Source organism: Ranitomeya imitator, chromosome 2, assembly GCF_032444005.1.
Source record: "Ranitomeya imitator isolate aRanImi1 chromosome 2, aRanImi1.pri, whole genome shotgun sequence".
In the NCBI taxonomy this organism is placed as follows: domain Eukaryota; kingdom Metazoa; phylum Chordata; class Amphibia; order Anura; family Dendrobatidae; genus Ranitomeya; species Ranitomeya imitator.
The window spans coordinates 803556216-803574064 of NC_091283.1; the positions used below are offsets into that span (position 1 = coordinate 803556216).

Sequence of the window (17849 nt, forward strand, 5' to 3'; positions counted from 1 at the left end):
GTCTTCACTGAATACTCAAAGCTCCCCCTAGTGGTGGCTGCAGGAACACAACATTTTAGTGTTAGTCTATGTTCTATGTTTTTTAATGCTTTTTTTATGCTAATTTTCAGCCTTGTTTTATAGCACCAGCAAAATCTGAGATTTCAGAAATCTCATGCACACAGCTTGGTTTTTTTGTCATCAGTATTTTGTGCTTTGCATGTTTTTTTCACAGTAGAGCACTGTTACTTTTTTTTTTCCTGCATTTTTCACCCATTGAAAGTAATGGGTGGTTAAAAACACTGAAAATCTGCAGCAAAAAAACCCTGCAAGTATCAGGTTTTGCAGCGTTTTTGTGCCAAAACGTGATTAAATAAAATGAGAATTTTTTTTTTTATTTGCACTAAACGTTATCAGCGTGCACAAGAGACAAATGTAGCATGACAAAAATGCAGCAAAACTTGTGTTTTTGCCGCAGCATCTTTCCTGCCAAGAGATCAGGTTTTGCTGCAGAAAAAAAAAAACGCTGAATAAAACTCCTAATTAGTGATGAGCGAATATACTCGTTACTCGAGATTTCTCGACCACGCTCGGGTGTCCTCCGAGTATTTTTTTAGTGCTCGGAGATTGTTTTTTTTCGCCTCAGCTGAATGATTTACAGCTGTTAGCCAGCATAAGTACATGTGGGGATTCCCTAGCAACCAGGCAACCCCCACATGTACTCAGCCTGGCTAATAGCTGTAAATCATTCAGCTGTGGCAAAAAAAAAACTAAATCTCCGAGCACTAAAAAATACTCGGAGGACACCCGAGCGTTGTCGAGAAATCTCGAGTAACGAGTATATTCGCTCATCACTACTCCTAATGTGAACATAGCCTTATATACAGAATTAGAAGCGAGGTCATCTCCTATGTCTAAAATCGGAGAAGACTCTAGTCTGACCATTTCTGCTTCAGCAGGGCTTGTCTAATGCCAAAATTCAAGGCTTCTTGATGTATTTTTTTAAAAAGAAATAGGGATATTAACCATGGCGAGCAGTCATATTCCAGCTGTTAGTTTTTTAGTCTGTGAACAGATTTTCCACATTTCCGGCTCTGTGCTGGTAAATTGTTTTAGGTTCTGCCTCCTCCATATGTCGACCAATCTAAGGTACAATTTGTGACCCCCATTTTGTTTCTTCCAGAATGGAGAGAAAAGCCATTCTCCCGGGGAGTTTGAATGCCCGTATGGATGGGTCTGGGAAGATGATGCCTGGATCTATGACATTAATAGGGCGGTGGATGAGAAGGGTATGTTACCTCTGACTCTATGAGCTCATGTAGTTCAGGCGTGAAAAGCCTCATTTATTAACACCATTATATTTAATTGATTGCATATTGTACCTCTGCCCAATGTCAGAATCACCCTTAGCATATACCGTACGTCATTTGTATACATAGGGCTCCACTTACCCAACAGAACCTAAAGATTGTCATTGGCCTCAGGTCTGGTATTTGTTGGCGTACCGTCTAATCAACAGAGTAGGAAGGGGGTGCAGCAGACTTTTTTAAAACATTTTTTTTATTTTTATTTTTTTCATTTTTTTTTTTTCCCGGTGGCACTCGTATGTATACATTGGGCAGTATTGGAGACCATATTGTCAAAGCTGTCTAATTCTTGACAATGCAAAGGTAGACAGTCTTAAAACGCACCACTGGTTCATATTGTTTGATAAATTTGTCTAATTTTAAAGGGTTATTCCCATCTTCATAAATGGCTACGGTTGGTTAGTGCTTGTAAAGGCAAGCAATTTTGCAATTTAATGCTTATTAAAATTCTCAGTCGTTCTTGAGATGTTAAAGGGAACCTGTCAACTGAATTTGGCGGGACAGGTTTGCGGTCATATGGGCGGGGTTTTTGGGTGTTTGATTCACCCTTTCCTTACCCGCTGGCTGCATGCTGGCCGCCATATTGGGTTGAAGTTCATGCTGTGTCCTCCGAAGTTCACGCCTGCGCAAGGCAATCTTGCGCCTTGCGCAGGCGTGTACTACGGAGGACACAGCATGAACTTCAACCCAATATTGCGGCCAGCATGCAGCCAGCGGTTAAGGAAAGGGTGAATAAAACACCCAAAAACCCCGCCCATATGACCGCAAACCTGTCCCGCCAAATTCAGGTGACCGGTTCCCTTTAACACTTTTTTGTTTACCTCTTGTTGCCTTGGAGGCAGACCACCACTGTTAGACATCAGAACATGCATAGTGCTTACAAGCTCTTTTTTGTTGCACTTGTAAACTCTGTTTTAATCCTAGCCAGGATTGCTGGAGCACACAGTTGGCTCCTAATCACTGGTAGCTGCAGTGCAGTGCTTACAAGCTAGACAACAGCAGTGGTCGGTCTCCTAGGCAACGAACTGAAAACAAAAGAAAAGTGTAAATATCTCAAGAACGGCTGCAAATTTTAATACGCAGCAAATTGCAAACGTGCTTGTTTTTACTAGCTCTATTCAAGAATATCCGTCTATAAAAAATGGGAGTAACCCTTCAAGACTGACTAGTCTGAATGTACACTACCGATTAGGTGGCTTACTTTGTGCCAGAAATGTATGCCACAATTCTGGTCCACGGTGTCACATGTTAGACCATGCCCATTTACCAAAAAGCCATGAGATTTTTTTTCTGCAAGGCCACATCCTGGTGGGATAAGACCACCCCGCCTACAAAATAGAACTAAGTCATTGGGGTCACAAAACTATGCCCATGGGTTAAAGTAAAAAATGTTACGTAAAAGCCATTATTAATAAGTTTTATATTATTACATTGTGTTTTTTATAGCTGTCATTTCTCATTCCAGGTTGGGAATATGGAATCACAATTCCTCCAGACACTAAACCCAAATCCTGGGTCGCTGCTGAGAAAATGTATCACACCCATCGCCGGCGGAGACTAGTGAGGAAAAGGAAGAAGGATCCGAACACAACCACTTCTGCTAGAAAGGTGTGCCGGTGTACGAGCTCATAGCCTAGCACTGGATGTATAGCGCCTGAATATACCAAGGAGACGGCCAACATGGCATGAGATTATTAACACTTAAGCCGTTTAATATTTTGGTTATTTATCTGGTACTGTTATGATAAAAACTTGTCTTTGCTTTAATAATAGTATATACTAATTATAAAATAATAGTTAGAATAATAATAGTTCTGCACTTCATTATACAGAAACTCGATTAGTGCTACTGACTGGATCACACCCATTCTGATCGATCTTAGATGCTTTGCACAAAGTTTTGTTTTATCCGGAATTTTTTGAATTTTGCTTATCGAGGACTTCAGGAAATACACCAGAATGTTCACTAGAGGGAGCACTTGTCATTGTTTTGGTAGAACATGGACTTGTCTCGCAGCGATACTCAGTCCTGGAGTCGTTGCCTCGTTACTGCACTTCTGACATTTATAGAAAATCTAATAGTGAGAAAAAAAAGTGCAATATGTGAAAGCATCGATATGGTCACCGTCTGTGTATTCATATGCTCCTCTTTTATTATGCCTCACAGCCAGCACGTACCCAAGAGGAACTTGAAGGCTGGGAATATGCTGCCCTCATAGGCTGGAAATTTCATCTAAAAGAACGCAGCTCTGATACCTTCCGTCGACGGCGCTGGAGAAGAAAAATGGCTCCTGCTGAAAGTCTTGGTGCCTCTGCCATCTTCAAACTGGAGGGAGCCCTTGTAAGTATTAACAAAATGTTGCTGTGATAGTACAAACAAGGGAAATGTCTCCAAATACAAACTAACTGCTATTAAACCATATATGAAACGAATATATACTTGTCAATCCAGACGAAACTCAGCTGACAGCACCACCGTACTAGGGAAATAACTTGTGCCTGCTCACCTGTGATGGGAGTCCTGACCGCCAGATCTGAGGTGCTCCAGCCACTGAACAAGTCCAATATCAAACAACGAAGAAGAAAGGAAAGGCGGCATTCACAGATCCATTCCGAGCGGTTACTTTATTGCTTAAAAAGCCATCACAGCCGGACCCGTAGGACTGACCCGTAGAAGCGCCAGGAGGGTGTGAAACGGCACTCGTCAGGCTTGCTGCACTGTTTGTTCAGTGCCCCCGGCTGTGATGGCTTTTTAAGCAATAAAGTAACCGCTCGGAATGGATCTGTGAGTGCCGCCTTTCCTTTCTTCTTCGTTGTTGAATATATACTTGTTATGAGCGTGTATATGATATAGTTATATATGCACAGTGGCATTTAGGGGCTGTTCACACATTCCTTTATTTTCCATGGGGAAAAAAATAGTAGAGCTTTTCAAAGATTTCTGACATCTCATGCAAACACTGCTATTTTTTCCTTGCAGATTTGAATCTTCAAGATATTTTTATTTAACCCTGCAGTGTGTCAGTTCTTTCCGCTTTTTTCAAATGAATGGGAAAAATCTGCTGAAAATACTTAATGTCCACATGCCCTAATCGGGGATGTGGGGGGCACTGGGGTGGTGTCAAAATCTAGGGGTCAAATTTTATTTTTAATTCTTAATTTGATATGTTGCACTCTTAAAAAGTGGCATCATTACCACTGAAAATCAAAGCGCCATTTTGAACTTTTTTTGGCACACAGGACGTGGATACAGTTGAATCCTGGGGTAAAGCAGGGAGTCATTGGCTCCCTGCCCCACCTCTCTCCATCCTGAAGGCCTATGACGGCAGTGTTTCAGAGCAGGCGGTGCAGTGGCGTCAATGCATTTTGCCATCATTTTTTTTTTGTTTTGCAGGGGAGGCTCAAAAGTGCCATTATTACTTATATCTTAAAGAAGCAGGAATATTTTATATACATGCAGTACATTGGGATGTCCATATATTTTAGGAAAAAACGGTGTAGTTTGTGCAGAATGTTTCATTGCAGAATATTGTGTGATTCTCTTGTAGGGCACTGATACTAGCACTGAGGAAGAAGACAAGAAGAGCTCGGAGAAGGGAAGGGACACTGCGACCAACATCTTTGGGGCAAACACGCCTATTGTATCTTGCACCTTTGATAGTAAGTGGAACTGTAAGGGTATGTGCACACGATGCAGATTTAGTGCAGAACTGCAGCAGATTTTTCTGCAGCAGAAACGCTGCAGAACAGCACTGTGATCACAGTACAATGTAAATCAATGTGAAAAAAAAAAAGCTGTGCACATGGTACAGAAAAATCTGCGCAGAAACGCTGCAGATTTCAAAGAAGTGCATGTCACTACTTTTGTGCAGTTCTGCAGCGTTTCTGCACCCCTCCATAATAGAAATCCGCATGTGCGTTTTTTATGTGTTTTTATGCGTTTTTATGCGTAAAAAACGCACCAAAAACGCATTAAAAACGCACCTGCGGATTCTGCCAGGAGATGCAGATTTAGTGCAGATTTTATGCAGAAAATTCTGCACCAAATCTCCATCGTGTGCACACAGCCTTACACTTTAAAATATGAAAAAAATTAATCTAAAAGCAAAACATTAGACTAAAATCCTCAATCAAGCCCGCCAATTCCGGTGCTATCGGCTGGGCACTTGGTGTGTATGCGGGGCTCTCGACTCTCCCCGTGGACTGAAGTTTGAGGTCATTCCACTGATCCTTCTTTTTCCCGCTAGACATGTCTGGCATAGACTTGCTCTACTCTCCCCATAGAGAACACATGAATGCTCTGCCAAGCCGAGCGTTCATATAGATGGGGGAGTCTTCACCTGACAGCTGTCTAAGGTATAAGGGCGCCTGAAAGAGTCGATCATATCCAAACCAATACTGCCCAAACCTGAACAGTGCGCCTGATGGAAGGCCACAAGTTCTGATGATCGGACCTTGGTAGGTGTGGGATGTTTGAGAAGCTGGAGACTGAAATCTGTGTCAGGAGCATCTTTCACATACACTCGGTTATTTGGTCTCTCATTGTAAACTTTTCCTGAAATACTTCTTACATCGGAGGCCTCTTGCTTATTTTAAAGGAGTCTTCACCTATCATCTTCGCTGCTATCTGTACCAAGCTCGAAGTCTCACCCCCATGGATAAGGATAGCTTCTCCGGTGAGTGCATTCAACTAAAATTGGGGGTATAGCTTTATTGTGAAGGGGTAGCAGTCGTGTATGAGGGGGCCAAAATGCACCTCCACCACATTAGAAGACTGATGCAGGGTAGGTTGGGGTCCTGTCACAGGCCCAGGAGCCTTAACCCCTTAATGACCGTCAATACGTCTTTTAACTGACCTGAGATATAAGAGAATAGCCTCCCCATACAGGTGACAATCCAGCAGCTATCAGCTGTACACTATAGCTGACAACTTGCTGCATCAGCCACGATTAGTGTTGTCACCGTCCATATTTGTTTAACCCCTTAGATGCTGCTGTCAATAATGACGATATCATATAAATGTTTAAAAGAGTGTGCGGGCTTCCTCTTTATCCCAATTGGTGCCCTCAGATCATGATTGTGTGGTCCTGATGTTTGCCCTGGCAATTCACGACCAAATAGCGGCCTTAGTCTGACGGCTGTAGTAATTTCTTTTTTTTTCATTTCGATGAAATGCCACAATGCCACATTGCATTAATTCCTGAAAATCACCTGAAGGGTTAATAAACTACCTGACTGCAGTTTTCAATATGTCAGGGGGTGTTGTTTTTAAAATGGTATCACTTTTGGGGTTTTCCCAATATACAGGACCCCTAAAGGCACTTCAAACCTGGATAGGTCCCTAAAAAATAGATTTTGTAAATTTCCTTGAAAAAATGAAAAATTACTGCTACATTTTTAAACCTCCTAAAACACTAACAAAATAAAATAACATTTTACAAATGGTGCTGATGTAAAGCAGAAATGTGGGAAATGTTATTTATTAATGGTTTGCTGTGGTATGACACTGGATTAAAGGAATAATCATTCAAAGTTTGAAAATTGCAAATTTTTTCTTTTTTTCTCAAATTTCTGATAGGTTTTGTGTTTGTTTATAAAAAATATCGACCTAAATTTACCATTATCATAAAGTATAATGTGTCTCGAAAAAACAGTCTCAAAATCACTGGGATTTGTTGAAGCTTTACAGAGTTATTACCACATAAAGTGACACTGGTCAGACTTCAAAAATTTGGCTCCGTCACTAAGGGGCTAAGTTACATCTCTCAGCAACATTGTTTATTTTCATTGAGACCTTGGGAACATTTGTGTAACCTCTCCTTGCCTTATCATTTTCACTTCCTTTTTCTGGCCTGTTTCTTTGCTTTACAATTCAAGCTCCTCTTACTCTGACCCTCCTTCGCCTCTCGCTCAAATCAGCCCTTGCTCTGGCCTGTCTGGCTCCTCACCCCCCCCCCCCCTTTTTTGGCCCATCTGGCTCTTTGCCCTCCCCTACTTGCGCTGGCTCCTCACCCTTCCCTCCTTGCTCTGGCCGGTCTGGCTCCTCGCCCCCTCCTTTCTCTGGCCGTCTGGCCTCTCGCCCTCTCCTTGCTTTGGCCCATCTGGCTCCTCGCCCTCCCCTCCTTCCTCTGGCCCGTCTGGTTCCTCGCCCTCCCCTCCTTCCTCTGGCCCGTCTGGTTCCTCGCCCTCCCCTCCTTCCTCTGGCCCGTCTGGCTCCTCGCCGTCTCCTTGCTCTGGCCCATCTGGCTCCTCGCCGTCTCCTTACTCTGGCCTGTCTGGCTCCTTGCTCTGGCCCGCCTGGCTCCTGGCCCTCTCCTTGCTCCTCGCCCTCTCCTTGCTCTGGCCCGTCTGGTTCCCCGCCCTCTCCTTCCTCTGGCCCGTCTGGCTCCTCGCCCTCTCCTTTCTCTGGCCGTCTGGCTCCTCGCCCTCTCCTTGCTCTGGCCCGTTTGGCTCCTCGCCCTTCCCTCCTTGCTCTGGCCCATCTGGCTCCTCGCCGTCTCCTTACTCTGGCCTGTCTGGCTCCTTGCTCTGGCCCGCCTGGCTCCTGGCCCTCTCCTTGCTCCTCGCCCTCTCCTTCCTCTGGCCCGTCTGGTTCCCCGCCCTCTCCTTCCTCTGGCCCGTCTGGCTCCTCGCCCTCTCCTTGCTCTGGCCCGTCTGGCTCCTCGCCCTCTCCTTGCTCTGGCCCGTTTGGCTCCTCGCCCTTCCCTCCTTGCTCTAGCCCATCTGGCTCCTCACCCTCTCCTTGCTCTGGCCCATCTGGCTCCTCACCCTCTCCTTGCTCTGGCCCTCTTGCTCCTCGTCCCTACCCCCCTTTGCTCTACATATTTCTATCCCAGCCTTGGCTTAGATAATCCGATGTCTGGTCACACCAGTTAGTGCGCTTCAAACAAGACATGGGTTCAGTGTGGTGGAACAGTCGCTGTCTGTTCTGCTCTGGGGTCTGGTCATGGCTTTCGTGGACTTATTTTGGCTCCCTCCTATACACATTAACTCGCTGTGTTTCATCGCAGACCCCTATGCACACGTATCGTTCCTTCACCGCAGTAAAACCACAGAGGTAATCCACTGTACCCTGAACCCCACATGGGACCAAACGCTAATATTCAATGAAGTTGAAATCTTTGGAGACCCCCTGGCAGTCGCACATAACCCACCCAATGTGGTCATTGAAATATTTGACAGCGACCAAGTGGTAAGTATGTGGTGTGCTGATACAACAAGCGACTTCTGAACAGTTCTTGTTTGACCTTGTAGGATTTATTCTTATCTGCTGCTGTTTTTAGGGGAAAGATGAGTTTTTAGGCAGAAGCCTGTGCTCCCCTTTAGTGAAGCTGAATCCTGGAATAGACCTCGCCCCGAAACTCCTATGGTATCCTGTGATGAACGCTGAAAAAAACTGCGGTGACATCCTGGTGGCGGCCGAACTTATCCTGCGTGACAAGGTCTCGTTCATATGATAAAATGTACTTTACTGCCGGAGCTTGTGTGGCTCCAGCCAAAGGATGAGGTGCACATGAGCCCTAATTTCTCTATCGCCTTTCATTGGGGGACACAGGAACCATGGGGGAATGCTGCTGCCACTAGGAGGCTGACACTATGCAAATAAAAAAGTTAGCTCCTCCTCTGCAGTGTACACCCCACCGACAGGAAGCAGGATATTCAGTTTAGCTTAGTGTCAGTAGGAGGTGGACACGGGTCTTTCATTAGACCCTTATCTACCTCAATGTGCGTCGTTCCTTTTCAGGTTTCCTGGAGGGATACAGGGTGAACAGTCACACCTGTAGTCCCACAATGCGGACTATGAGTACGGTGTGTACTGCCACCCCGTATCCTCATAGATCCCACAGCAGGACCAAGACCCTAGCACACAAGCGTGCTCAGAAGTCCGGTCCTGGCTCCGTCCCCCACCCACTCGCCCACCAGAGCCTGTCGGTTGGAGGAGACGAGGACGTCCATCAGCTCCATGGACGTCTGATATTTTCCCCAGAATGAGGTTAGTAAGGACGGCGTGGGATGTTTTAGGTGAGTATTCCAGTACCTCTGAGTCCTTCCTCAGTTCCAGGGCGTTCATTTGGGGGTCCCTTGGGATATTTTTCCAGGCTGGTTTTTCATTTTCACATGGGGCGGGGGTCTTCGCCCCATTCACATGGCAGCCGCGCTATGGCGGCCGCGCTGTTCTTGGCCTTACAGGCGGCCGCGCTGTCCTTTTTTCCCCCAGCTGCATTGTGCTCTGGCCTCGTGCGGCGGCTGTGTGGCAGCCGCTGCCTCTTTTCCCCTGCGGCCGCACTGTTTCTGCCCCGGCGCGGCGGCTTTAGGTAGCCGTGCCGATTCCCTCTTACGGCCGCACTATTCTGCCCGCTGGCAGCCGCGCCGTTTTCTATGGAGGCACCATTTCTTCTGGCGCGGCGGCTTTGCTGGCACTGCGCCGCTTCCTCCTCCGGCCACACTGTGCACTTTTGCCTCGGCGCGGCGGCCTTGCAGGCAACCGCGCCGCTTTTTTCGGCGTCGGCACTTTTTCCCGCCGCCGCGGCCCTTCCTGGCGGCCACCGGCCTCAAATTTAGGCCCCGGCTTCTACCGGGGCCTACTTCCGGCTTCCTCCTCCGGCCACACCGTGCCCATTTGGTGCGGCAGCCTTGCAGGCAACCGCGCCGCTTTTCCCGGCGTCTGCAATGTTCCCTCCACCGCGGCCCTTCCTGGCGGCCACCGGCCTCAAATTTAGGCCCTGGCTTTTCCCGGGGCCTACTTCCGGCGCCGCGTCCCCTCCCACTTCCTCTCTCTCGAGCGGGCTTTTCTCCTGCCCGATTATCACGGCAAGCTCCGCCCACCGCCGCCATCTTGGTGCTCCTGGCCTGGCAGTTAAGCCCGCCCACCACTCCCAGGCAGCCACAGATACTTATTTCTGTGCCAGGAACGTTTTTCTTCGCCCATCTTAAGAGCGCAAATTTCTGGCGTCCTCACAACTCCCCACTGGCCTGCAGGCAAGCTACATCGGACAAGAGAGTGCATCAGATGTGTCTGCCTGTTCTCCTAGGGGCTATCGTTCCTGAGGAGCATCTTCCAAGCCGTGCAGCCTTCCATCCGGAAACCGCAGCGTCTGCCGTGAGTACCTCTGCACAGACCCCCCCCCCCCCCGTCCCCTACTCTCCATACATTTCCCTCAGGGGCCCCTTTGGGCTAATTTTAAAGGTGGTCTCTCCCGGCCTCCTACTTTTTCCTGTGCCTTACTGAAACACTTTCAGGGTTCGTCTTGTAACCCCAAGCTTCCCTCAGTCAGGCCCGCAGCAACCCACATTATGTTCACCGCCTAAGACTCCCCTGCTGCTCCGCCTCAGAGCGAAGTCCCCTCCCCAGGCTGGGCCTCCCCTCTATCTCTATCAGTAGCGGATCTCACACGGGTGTCCCAGACCCTTGTGTCCGTGTTCGATCAGTTGCCCCTGCAGACTTCCGTAGTAGCCAGCGGGTCACTAGAAGCTCCGTCCGAGTCTTCCATGCAGGCCGCGAAAGATCCAGACGGGAACGCCGGTCTGAGTTCTCTTCTCGGTCCATCTCGCCCCACGGTCCTTCTCTGTGGTCGACTTCCTCCTGATCCCCTCCCCGGAGTCAGGCGAGGCCTCGGAGGATAATTTGGGGCCGAAGTTGAACCAAATCATAGCATGAGGGATATGGTTCAAAGCCTCATTGGAGCGTCCATTCTGACCTTTGGCATCAAAGATACCTCTACGGAACCTGCAGATCAGGCGGTTTCGTTTAGACGGTCTAAACTACCTCCCAAGGCATTCGCTCCTCATCCTGACTCGAGGAGCTACTGGCCAGAGAAAGAGAGAATTCGACCAGACGTTCTCAAAGAGACGAGCGTCTTGGAGTCTCATATTTCCTTCCTCCGGATCTCATTGCCAACCGGAACGAGAGGCGTTGGAGAACGACCTCTCCCTCTGTGGATCCGCCGACTGCTAGACTTGCCACCAACACAGTCCTCACGCTGTCCGGTGGGGCGAATCTGACAGATTCCATCGATAAAATCATCATGGAGTCCTTCGCGAATTCGGTTTTCGAAGCTGCCGCATCATCCCTGTGCCCGGCTTTCGCTTCCATTTGGGTTTCGAAGTCTATCCAAAGGGGCTAAACAACTCCGTTGGGGAATTCAAGCCGGAGCTCCACCAGACTGGCTGGCGAAAGTTGCCACCCAGATTACTCGCTCTGTTTGGCTCAAGGGTCATCAAGAAGTCCCTTACGAGCCTGCCTTTTTCAAGGATCACGTCTTTTCGGTTCCAAGCTGGACTAAATTATCAAGGACGCCACTGGTGGCACCAGTTCTCTTCTTAGGCAGCAACTTCGGTCCTTTCGGCCCTCTTTTTCGTCGTTTTCACGGCATCTGACCCCTTTTTCGCAACAGCAGAGGCCACAGGCACGTTAAGAGAAGAAGGTATTCTTCGACTCACTCCTTCCTGGCGTTCCCGCTACTCCTAAGGTGGACTCTCCAGGACTGGGAATTCCACCTAGGCAGGACCCACGACTAGGCCCCAGCCAGTCTCCTAGGTCGGGCAGCCGTTCTCCTGTTCCCCAGGGACGTCTTTGTTTCCTCAACAGAGAACGCATGGGCCAGGGAACTTGTATCCTCTGGAGACGAAATAGATTAATTTCACGGTCCTGGGATCGTTTTCTCTAATCCCAACCTCCAAGAGACCCCGTTCTAGTCCTGGGTTTCTTCACAACCATTGTTTCCCTCCTTAAATCCGGGGTAACATTCCCGTCCCTGAACAGGAACGGACGGTTCACAGGCTTCTCTTCGAACCTATTTGTACTGAAAGAGGACGACAAGGTTCGTCCCAGTGCGGATCTCAAATTGCTGAACAGGAAGTTTCGTCTGAGACACTTCAGGATGATATTCCCTCGTTCAGTAATCACTTCCATGGAGGCTCAGGAATTTCGGTTTCAGGCTCCCGAAAGTCTATCCCTCTTTCCCGACACTCTAGCCGTTGCGGTGACTCGTTAATAGGAAGAAGTTCCGTCTTGTTGCTCCAGGGTTCTCGGCTCCCCTCTTTTCTGATGGACCATAAAGGTCCTAAGGAGGTTGGTTGCAACACCGGAAGCAATTTTTCCCTTCGCCCGTTTCATTCAAGACTTCTTCAGCAGTCTATCCTATCACAGGAGGACAGGTCTGTCTTCTCTTTGCATCGTCCGATCCGTCTTTCTACCGGGATCAAACGGTTCCTCCACTGGTGACCGAGGTCTCTGCTTTTATCCCAGAGCAGATCCTTCCCAGCTTATCCTTCCTTCCAGTTTCCTGGCAGGTGGTGACGACGGTCGCCAGCCTTCTCGGCGGAGGCGTGGGGTTTTGTCACCTGTTCTTTTCATGGTTGTTGGTCGGCACAGGAGTACTCTCTGCCGATCAATATCCTCGAGTTCCGGATCTTCTTTTTGTCTTTCCTTCACTGGGTAAGGATTCTCAGCAGCCTGCCAATTCGAACCCAGACAGACAATGACACAGCTGTGGCATATGTCAACCACCATGGGTGGACGTGGAGTTCTCCTCAGTGCAGGTCACCGGCGTGGACATTTTGGCCGCCGTCTTCCTCAGCCGCGACGGCCTCGTGGCAGGGGAATGGTCCTTACTTCAGGAGGTCTCTTATCGGATTGCTCTTCGTAGGGGGACTCCAGAGGTGGTCCTCACGGCGTCCCGATTGAGCAGGAAGGTCCCTCGGATCGTCCCAAGGTCCCGCGATTCTCTCGCAGTGGTGTTGACATTTTGGCCATTCCTTGGTCGCAGTTCCTGCTCCCCTATCGGTTCCCACCCCTTCCCTTGCTTTCCAAGCTGTCGAAAAAGATCAGGTGGGATGGGTGCCGGTCATTCTGATCGTCCCGGATTGGCCCAGGAGGTCTTGGTTTGCAGACATCGTCAATCTTCTCGCGGACACCCCTGGTGCCTTCCAAACAGACCCGATCTGCTGTCTCAGGGTCCAATCTGTCACCCAAATTATCGGTCGCTCAGTTTAACGGCGTGGCTGTGGACTCCACAGTTTTAAGAGCGTCCGGCCTTTCGGGCCGGATGAGTCACACTATAATCCAGGCTAGGAAGCCTTCGTCTTCTTCCAGGATCTACTATTGTACCTGGAAGGCTTACTTTCGTTGATGCGAGTCCAACTACTTGTCACCTATGTCCTTTTTCCCTGCCTTCCATTTGGTTTTCCTTCAGGCAGGACTGGATTCGGGCTTCGCTCTCAGTTCCCTAAAGGGCCAGGTTCCTGCGCTCTTCTTCCCTTTAAGAAGACTTTATCTTCTCAGCCACAGGTTAAGACCTTCCTTCAAGGAGTAGTCCACGCTGTCCCTCCGTACAGGGCCTCTGTGGATTCATGGGATTTAAAGGTTGTGTTGTTGTTCTTAGGGGTTCCCCCTTTGAGCCTCTCAGGGAGTTTTCCCTGTCAGTTCTATTTCGGAAGGTGGCTTTTCTCAGGTCCATCTCTTCGATCCGCCGCGTTTTTGAGTTGACGGCCTTTTCCTGCCGACCTCCTTTCTTGATTTTCCACCAGGACAAGGTGGTCCCAGGCCTCCGCCTTCCTTCCATTTCTCGAGATGGTTTTCATCTTTCCACCTCAATGAGGACATCGTTATACCTTCCCTTTGTCCAGCTCCGACTCATCCTCTGGAGCGATCGTTTAACAGGCTGGACCTCGTCAGGGCAGTGAGGATCTCCCTGGCTAGCACGGCCGCTTTTCGAAAGATGGATTCTCTTTTCGCCATCCCTGATGGCGTGCGTAGAGGCCTGCCGGCTTCCAAGGCGACTATTGCTCGCTCTATCAGAACTGCAATTTTGGAAACTTACCGGGTCAAGCACAGAGGGCCCCCTCCTGAGATGAAGGCTCACTCTACCCGGGCAGTCGGCGCTTCCGGTGCGGTAAGTCACAGGGCTTTCGCTGACGGCTTTGCAAAGCGGCAACCTGGTCTTCCATCCACACGTTTCGCCGAACTACGGTGGACTCCAGCCTGGGCAGAAGGATCCTGCAGGCGGCAGTGATGAATCCTCGGACCTGATGGAAGTCTATTTTTCCCACCCCAGGGACTGCTTTGGGACGTCCCATGGTTCCTGTGTCCCCCAATGAAAGGCGATAGAGAAAACAGGATTTTTGGTTGCTTACCGTAAAATCTGTTTCTCGGAGCCTTCATTGGGCGACACAGCACCCTCCCAAGTTGAACAGCTCTGTTTACTGGTTACGTTTGAGTTCTTTGAACACTCTTTGGGTGTTTGAATCTGTTAATCTGTGAAGCGCCGTGGATTTTGTTGGCGCTATATAAAGTTTATTATTATTATATTATTATTATTTCTCTTTTACATGTTGCTTCTCCTACTGCTTTCTCACTAACTGAATATCCTGCTTCCTGTCGGTAGGGTGTACACTGCAGAGGAGGAGCTAACTTTTTTATTTGCATAGTGTCAGCCTCCTAGTGGCAGCAGCATACACCCATGGTTCCTGTGTCCCCCAATGAAGGCTCCGAGAAACAGATTTTACGGTAAGCAACCAAAAATCCTGTTTTTTTGGATCAAGCAGCTTGGCACAGAATTTTTGGATCAAGCAGCTTAGCACAGAAAATTGCTGTGCTTTTTTTTTTTTTTGTTTTTTTTTGTATTTATTTTTAATAATTTATTTAATCCTCCATCACCACAGAGCTGTATGTACAGGATTGGGTACTCTTTCCTCTTAGTTATGACACCTGTCATCCATTGTATCACTGTTTCTACCGGTCATGCCACAGATGTAAGAAAGTTTGGCTGAATCCAGACAGTCTATTAAACAGTCTATGTATTGACCGTGATGTGCGGACCGACCCTGGGTCTTCCAACCCAAACTCCACAGCCTCCTCGGTATGTATGAGGCTGATGAGATTGGGGTCAGGAGAACTGTGACCTGTCCGTACATCACGGTCTGTAAATAATATAATATTGTAATATATATAATGTATTTTTTTTCTACTTTAGGATGGTTCAAACCTACCAATACTGCCATCGCAGCGAGCTCCAAAACTCTACATGGTGCCTCAGGGCATCCGACCAGTGGTCCAGCTCACGGCCATTGAGGTAGGCTGCTCTTCGTAAACCAGTTGTTAATTATCTCCTATCCGATAATATGATATTTCTCTACATTATATGGTTTTATTTCCGTGACTTTGTACTTTCACGTAATAGATCCTCACTTGGGGATTACGCAACATGAAGAGTTATCAGATGGCATCGATCACATCCCCCAGCCTAATAGTGGAGTGTGGCGGCGAAATCGTGCAGTCTGCTGTTATCAAGAACCTCAAGAAGACCCCCAACTTCTTAAGTTCTATCCTCTTCATGAAAGTGGTAAGCCAGGAAAACTATAATATCTACGAGATCCTCAACCATCCCAATGTGTACAGTCATGGCGAATATAAGGGAACTGCGTCTTTGTAATAGTTTTTTTTTTTCGTAGCTTTTGCCAAAAGAAGAAATGTATGTGCCCCCCATAATCATTAAAGTGGTTGATCATCGGCCCTTTGGGAGGAAACCGGTGGTGGGGCAGTGTACAATCGACTCCCTCGAAAACTTCCGGTGTGATCCATATGCTGCAAGGATGGATGACGCCGCTGAATTAAAAGGTGCGGACGCCTAGATTGTTTGGGGTTTTATGTATTTATTTCTCAAAAAAAAAAATATATATATATTTTCATTTGTTTCTACCGGCCATATGCTGATTGGCATCCTATGTGATTTATCTTTAATACTGTAGTAACTGGACTATGTAATGGGGTCTTCAGTCCCTCATTAGTCCTCATCAGGACCGTCATGGGCAGAGCTTTGGATGTAGCGCCACATGCCAGCTGTTTCTCCCATAGAGAGAGCGTTGGCACAATAAGGACAGAGATTCCCCATCTATCTAATATTTATCCCCCCCCCGGACCTGAGACGTCCATGCCAGTGGTTGTTGCAGCCCCTAGTATCTAATATTTAGTGATCGTTGCTGCCCCCAGCAATCTAATATATATTAGTCTCTAGACCCTCATACTATTAATTGTGGGGTCCCCCAGCGATGTGACCTTTACTGTTCTACATATGTCCTTTTACTTCTGTACTAAACCCTCCGTGCTGTCTCTTTCAGTGGCGCTCCTGGCGTCCTCCTCTCCTCGTGATGTGGTCATAGATATGGAGGACACCAAACCGTTGCTCGCCTCTCAGGTAACATCCGCTCGGTTCCGCTTCCGTCTCCTTCAGCTTCTGTTTTTGCATGATCCATGTCCATGTTGGTTAATAGAGGAATAACTCTGTCCGTGTCCCGGTCCATTCACTGCACACTGTCATTTTATTGCTTCTGAGCACCAAACCTTCCCAAACATGCGGCCCCCATAACATGTGTTCCTACGTATTACCCACCCGTCCTGTGCCGCCGATAGGGCTGTCCGTGTGTTGTAACCTCAAGACTGACAAAATGTTAGATGAAGACCCAAAGTCTGATTACGTCATTTAGGCTTATGATGTCCTTAGTTATCTAATTACCCCACAACTCTCCCTGCCGTCTCTGTGCATATTAATGGTCCCGCGCCAACCCCATCCTATATACCGCTAACCGTACAAACCCTCCGGCACTAAAAGTAAGCGTTCCAGGTACCTCCTCCTCGTACTGTACCCTGCAAACACTTACCATCTCGCTGCCATTCTTCTACAGCAGCAAGACAAGTGGGATCTGTTTCACTTCAAAAAGGGCAAACCGGAAAAGGTAGTAACGTCTGCAAGCGTCCATCTGTGTCTGTCTGTCCTCCTATCAGGTGTAAGGGCTTTTCTGTGCGCTGACTTCCCATATAGCTTAGCATACATTTTAGTGCGGGCCGATGAGGTCACACAGCACCCGTCACCCCATCACCTCTCCACTTCCCATTCCATGCAATAAAAGAGACCTGGTCCTAAGATGTTGTTGCGGAAATTGACCAGCGCTGCAGATGTCACCATGGACTGCGCCTTCACAATATGGTTTTTGCGGTTTCATTGGTCTAATGAAGATTAATCTAAGTACCCCGGCAATTGTGCCAGCCGCCATTGAAGAAGTGCGCCCAATGGAGCTGCATTGTGCTGCAGCCTGCCTGTAACACACCCGGCACATTGCTAGGATTGCCCTCCTTAGCCTGGTCTTACAAGATACATCTCCTACCTCTTCTACTAGGACGAGCGGACAGTATCCGGCCAACAAAGGCCTACGTGCATCAGAAGACTGCCCCACATCATACACACGCTGGCACCATGCTAATGTATCACGCGCCTTGGTCTAAAATGTATCCAGCCTGGCTTCTGCCCTGGTGTCTGGTTCATGAATGGTACAGCACACATAGTGCTGGAAACACATTCATGATGATCATGTGCAGGTTGTAAGGTTCCTTTTTTGGAGATGGCCTTTTAAAGGGAATGAGTAATTAGAGAATGCCATTTTGTTTAAATCAGGTTTTCATGTCAAAAATTTTTTTATCTTTATTTCTTGTTAATATCATTAACTATG

General features: G+C 48.0%; 1 protein-coding gene across 7 annotated transcripts in view; it reads left to right on the forward strand.

Annotated features, from left to right (window-relative positions):
- The window catches only part of MYOF (myoferlin), a 176146-nt gene that overhangs the window by 109030 nt on the left and 49267 nt on the right, over positions 1 to 17849 (forward strand). For 3 of the 7 annotated variants that reach the window (XM_069753773.1, XM_069753774.1, XM_069753776.1), the window contains 12 exons: positions 1163 to 1268; positions 2812 to 2954; positions 3514 to 3687; positions 4895 to 5006; positions 5945 to 6022; positions 8357 to 8538; positions 8630 to 8788; positions 15320 to 15418; positions 15527 to 15688; positions 15798 to 15963; positions 16464 to 16540; positions 17028 to 17078. In XM_069753773.1, the coding sequence (XP_069609874.1) occupies positions 1163 to 1268; positions 2812 to 2954; positions 3514 to 3687; positions 4895 to 5006; positions 5945 to 6022; positions 8357 to 8538; positions 8630 to 8788; positions 15320 to 15418; positions 15527 to 15688; positions 15798 to 15963; positions 16464 to 16540; positions 17028 to 17078 (1509 nt within the window). The remainder of the gene's footprint in view (positions 1 to 1162; positions 1269 to 2811; positions 2955 to 3513; positions 3688 to 4894; positions 5007 to 5944; positions 6023 to 8356; positions 8539 to 8629; positions 8789 to 15319; positions 15419 to 15526; positions 15689 to 15797; positions 15964 to 16463; positions 16541 to 17027; positions 17079 to 17849) is intronic. The other 4 variants (XM_069753777.1, XM_069753778.1, XM_069753780.1 and 1 more) reach the window with 2 other exon arrangements.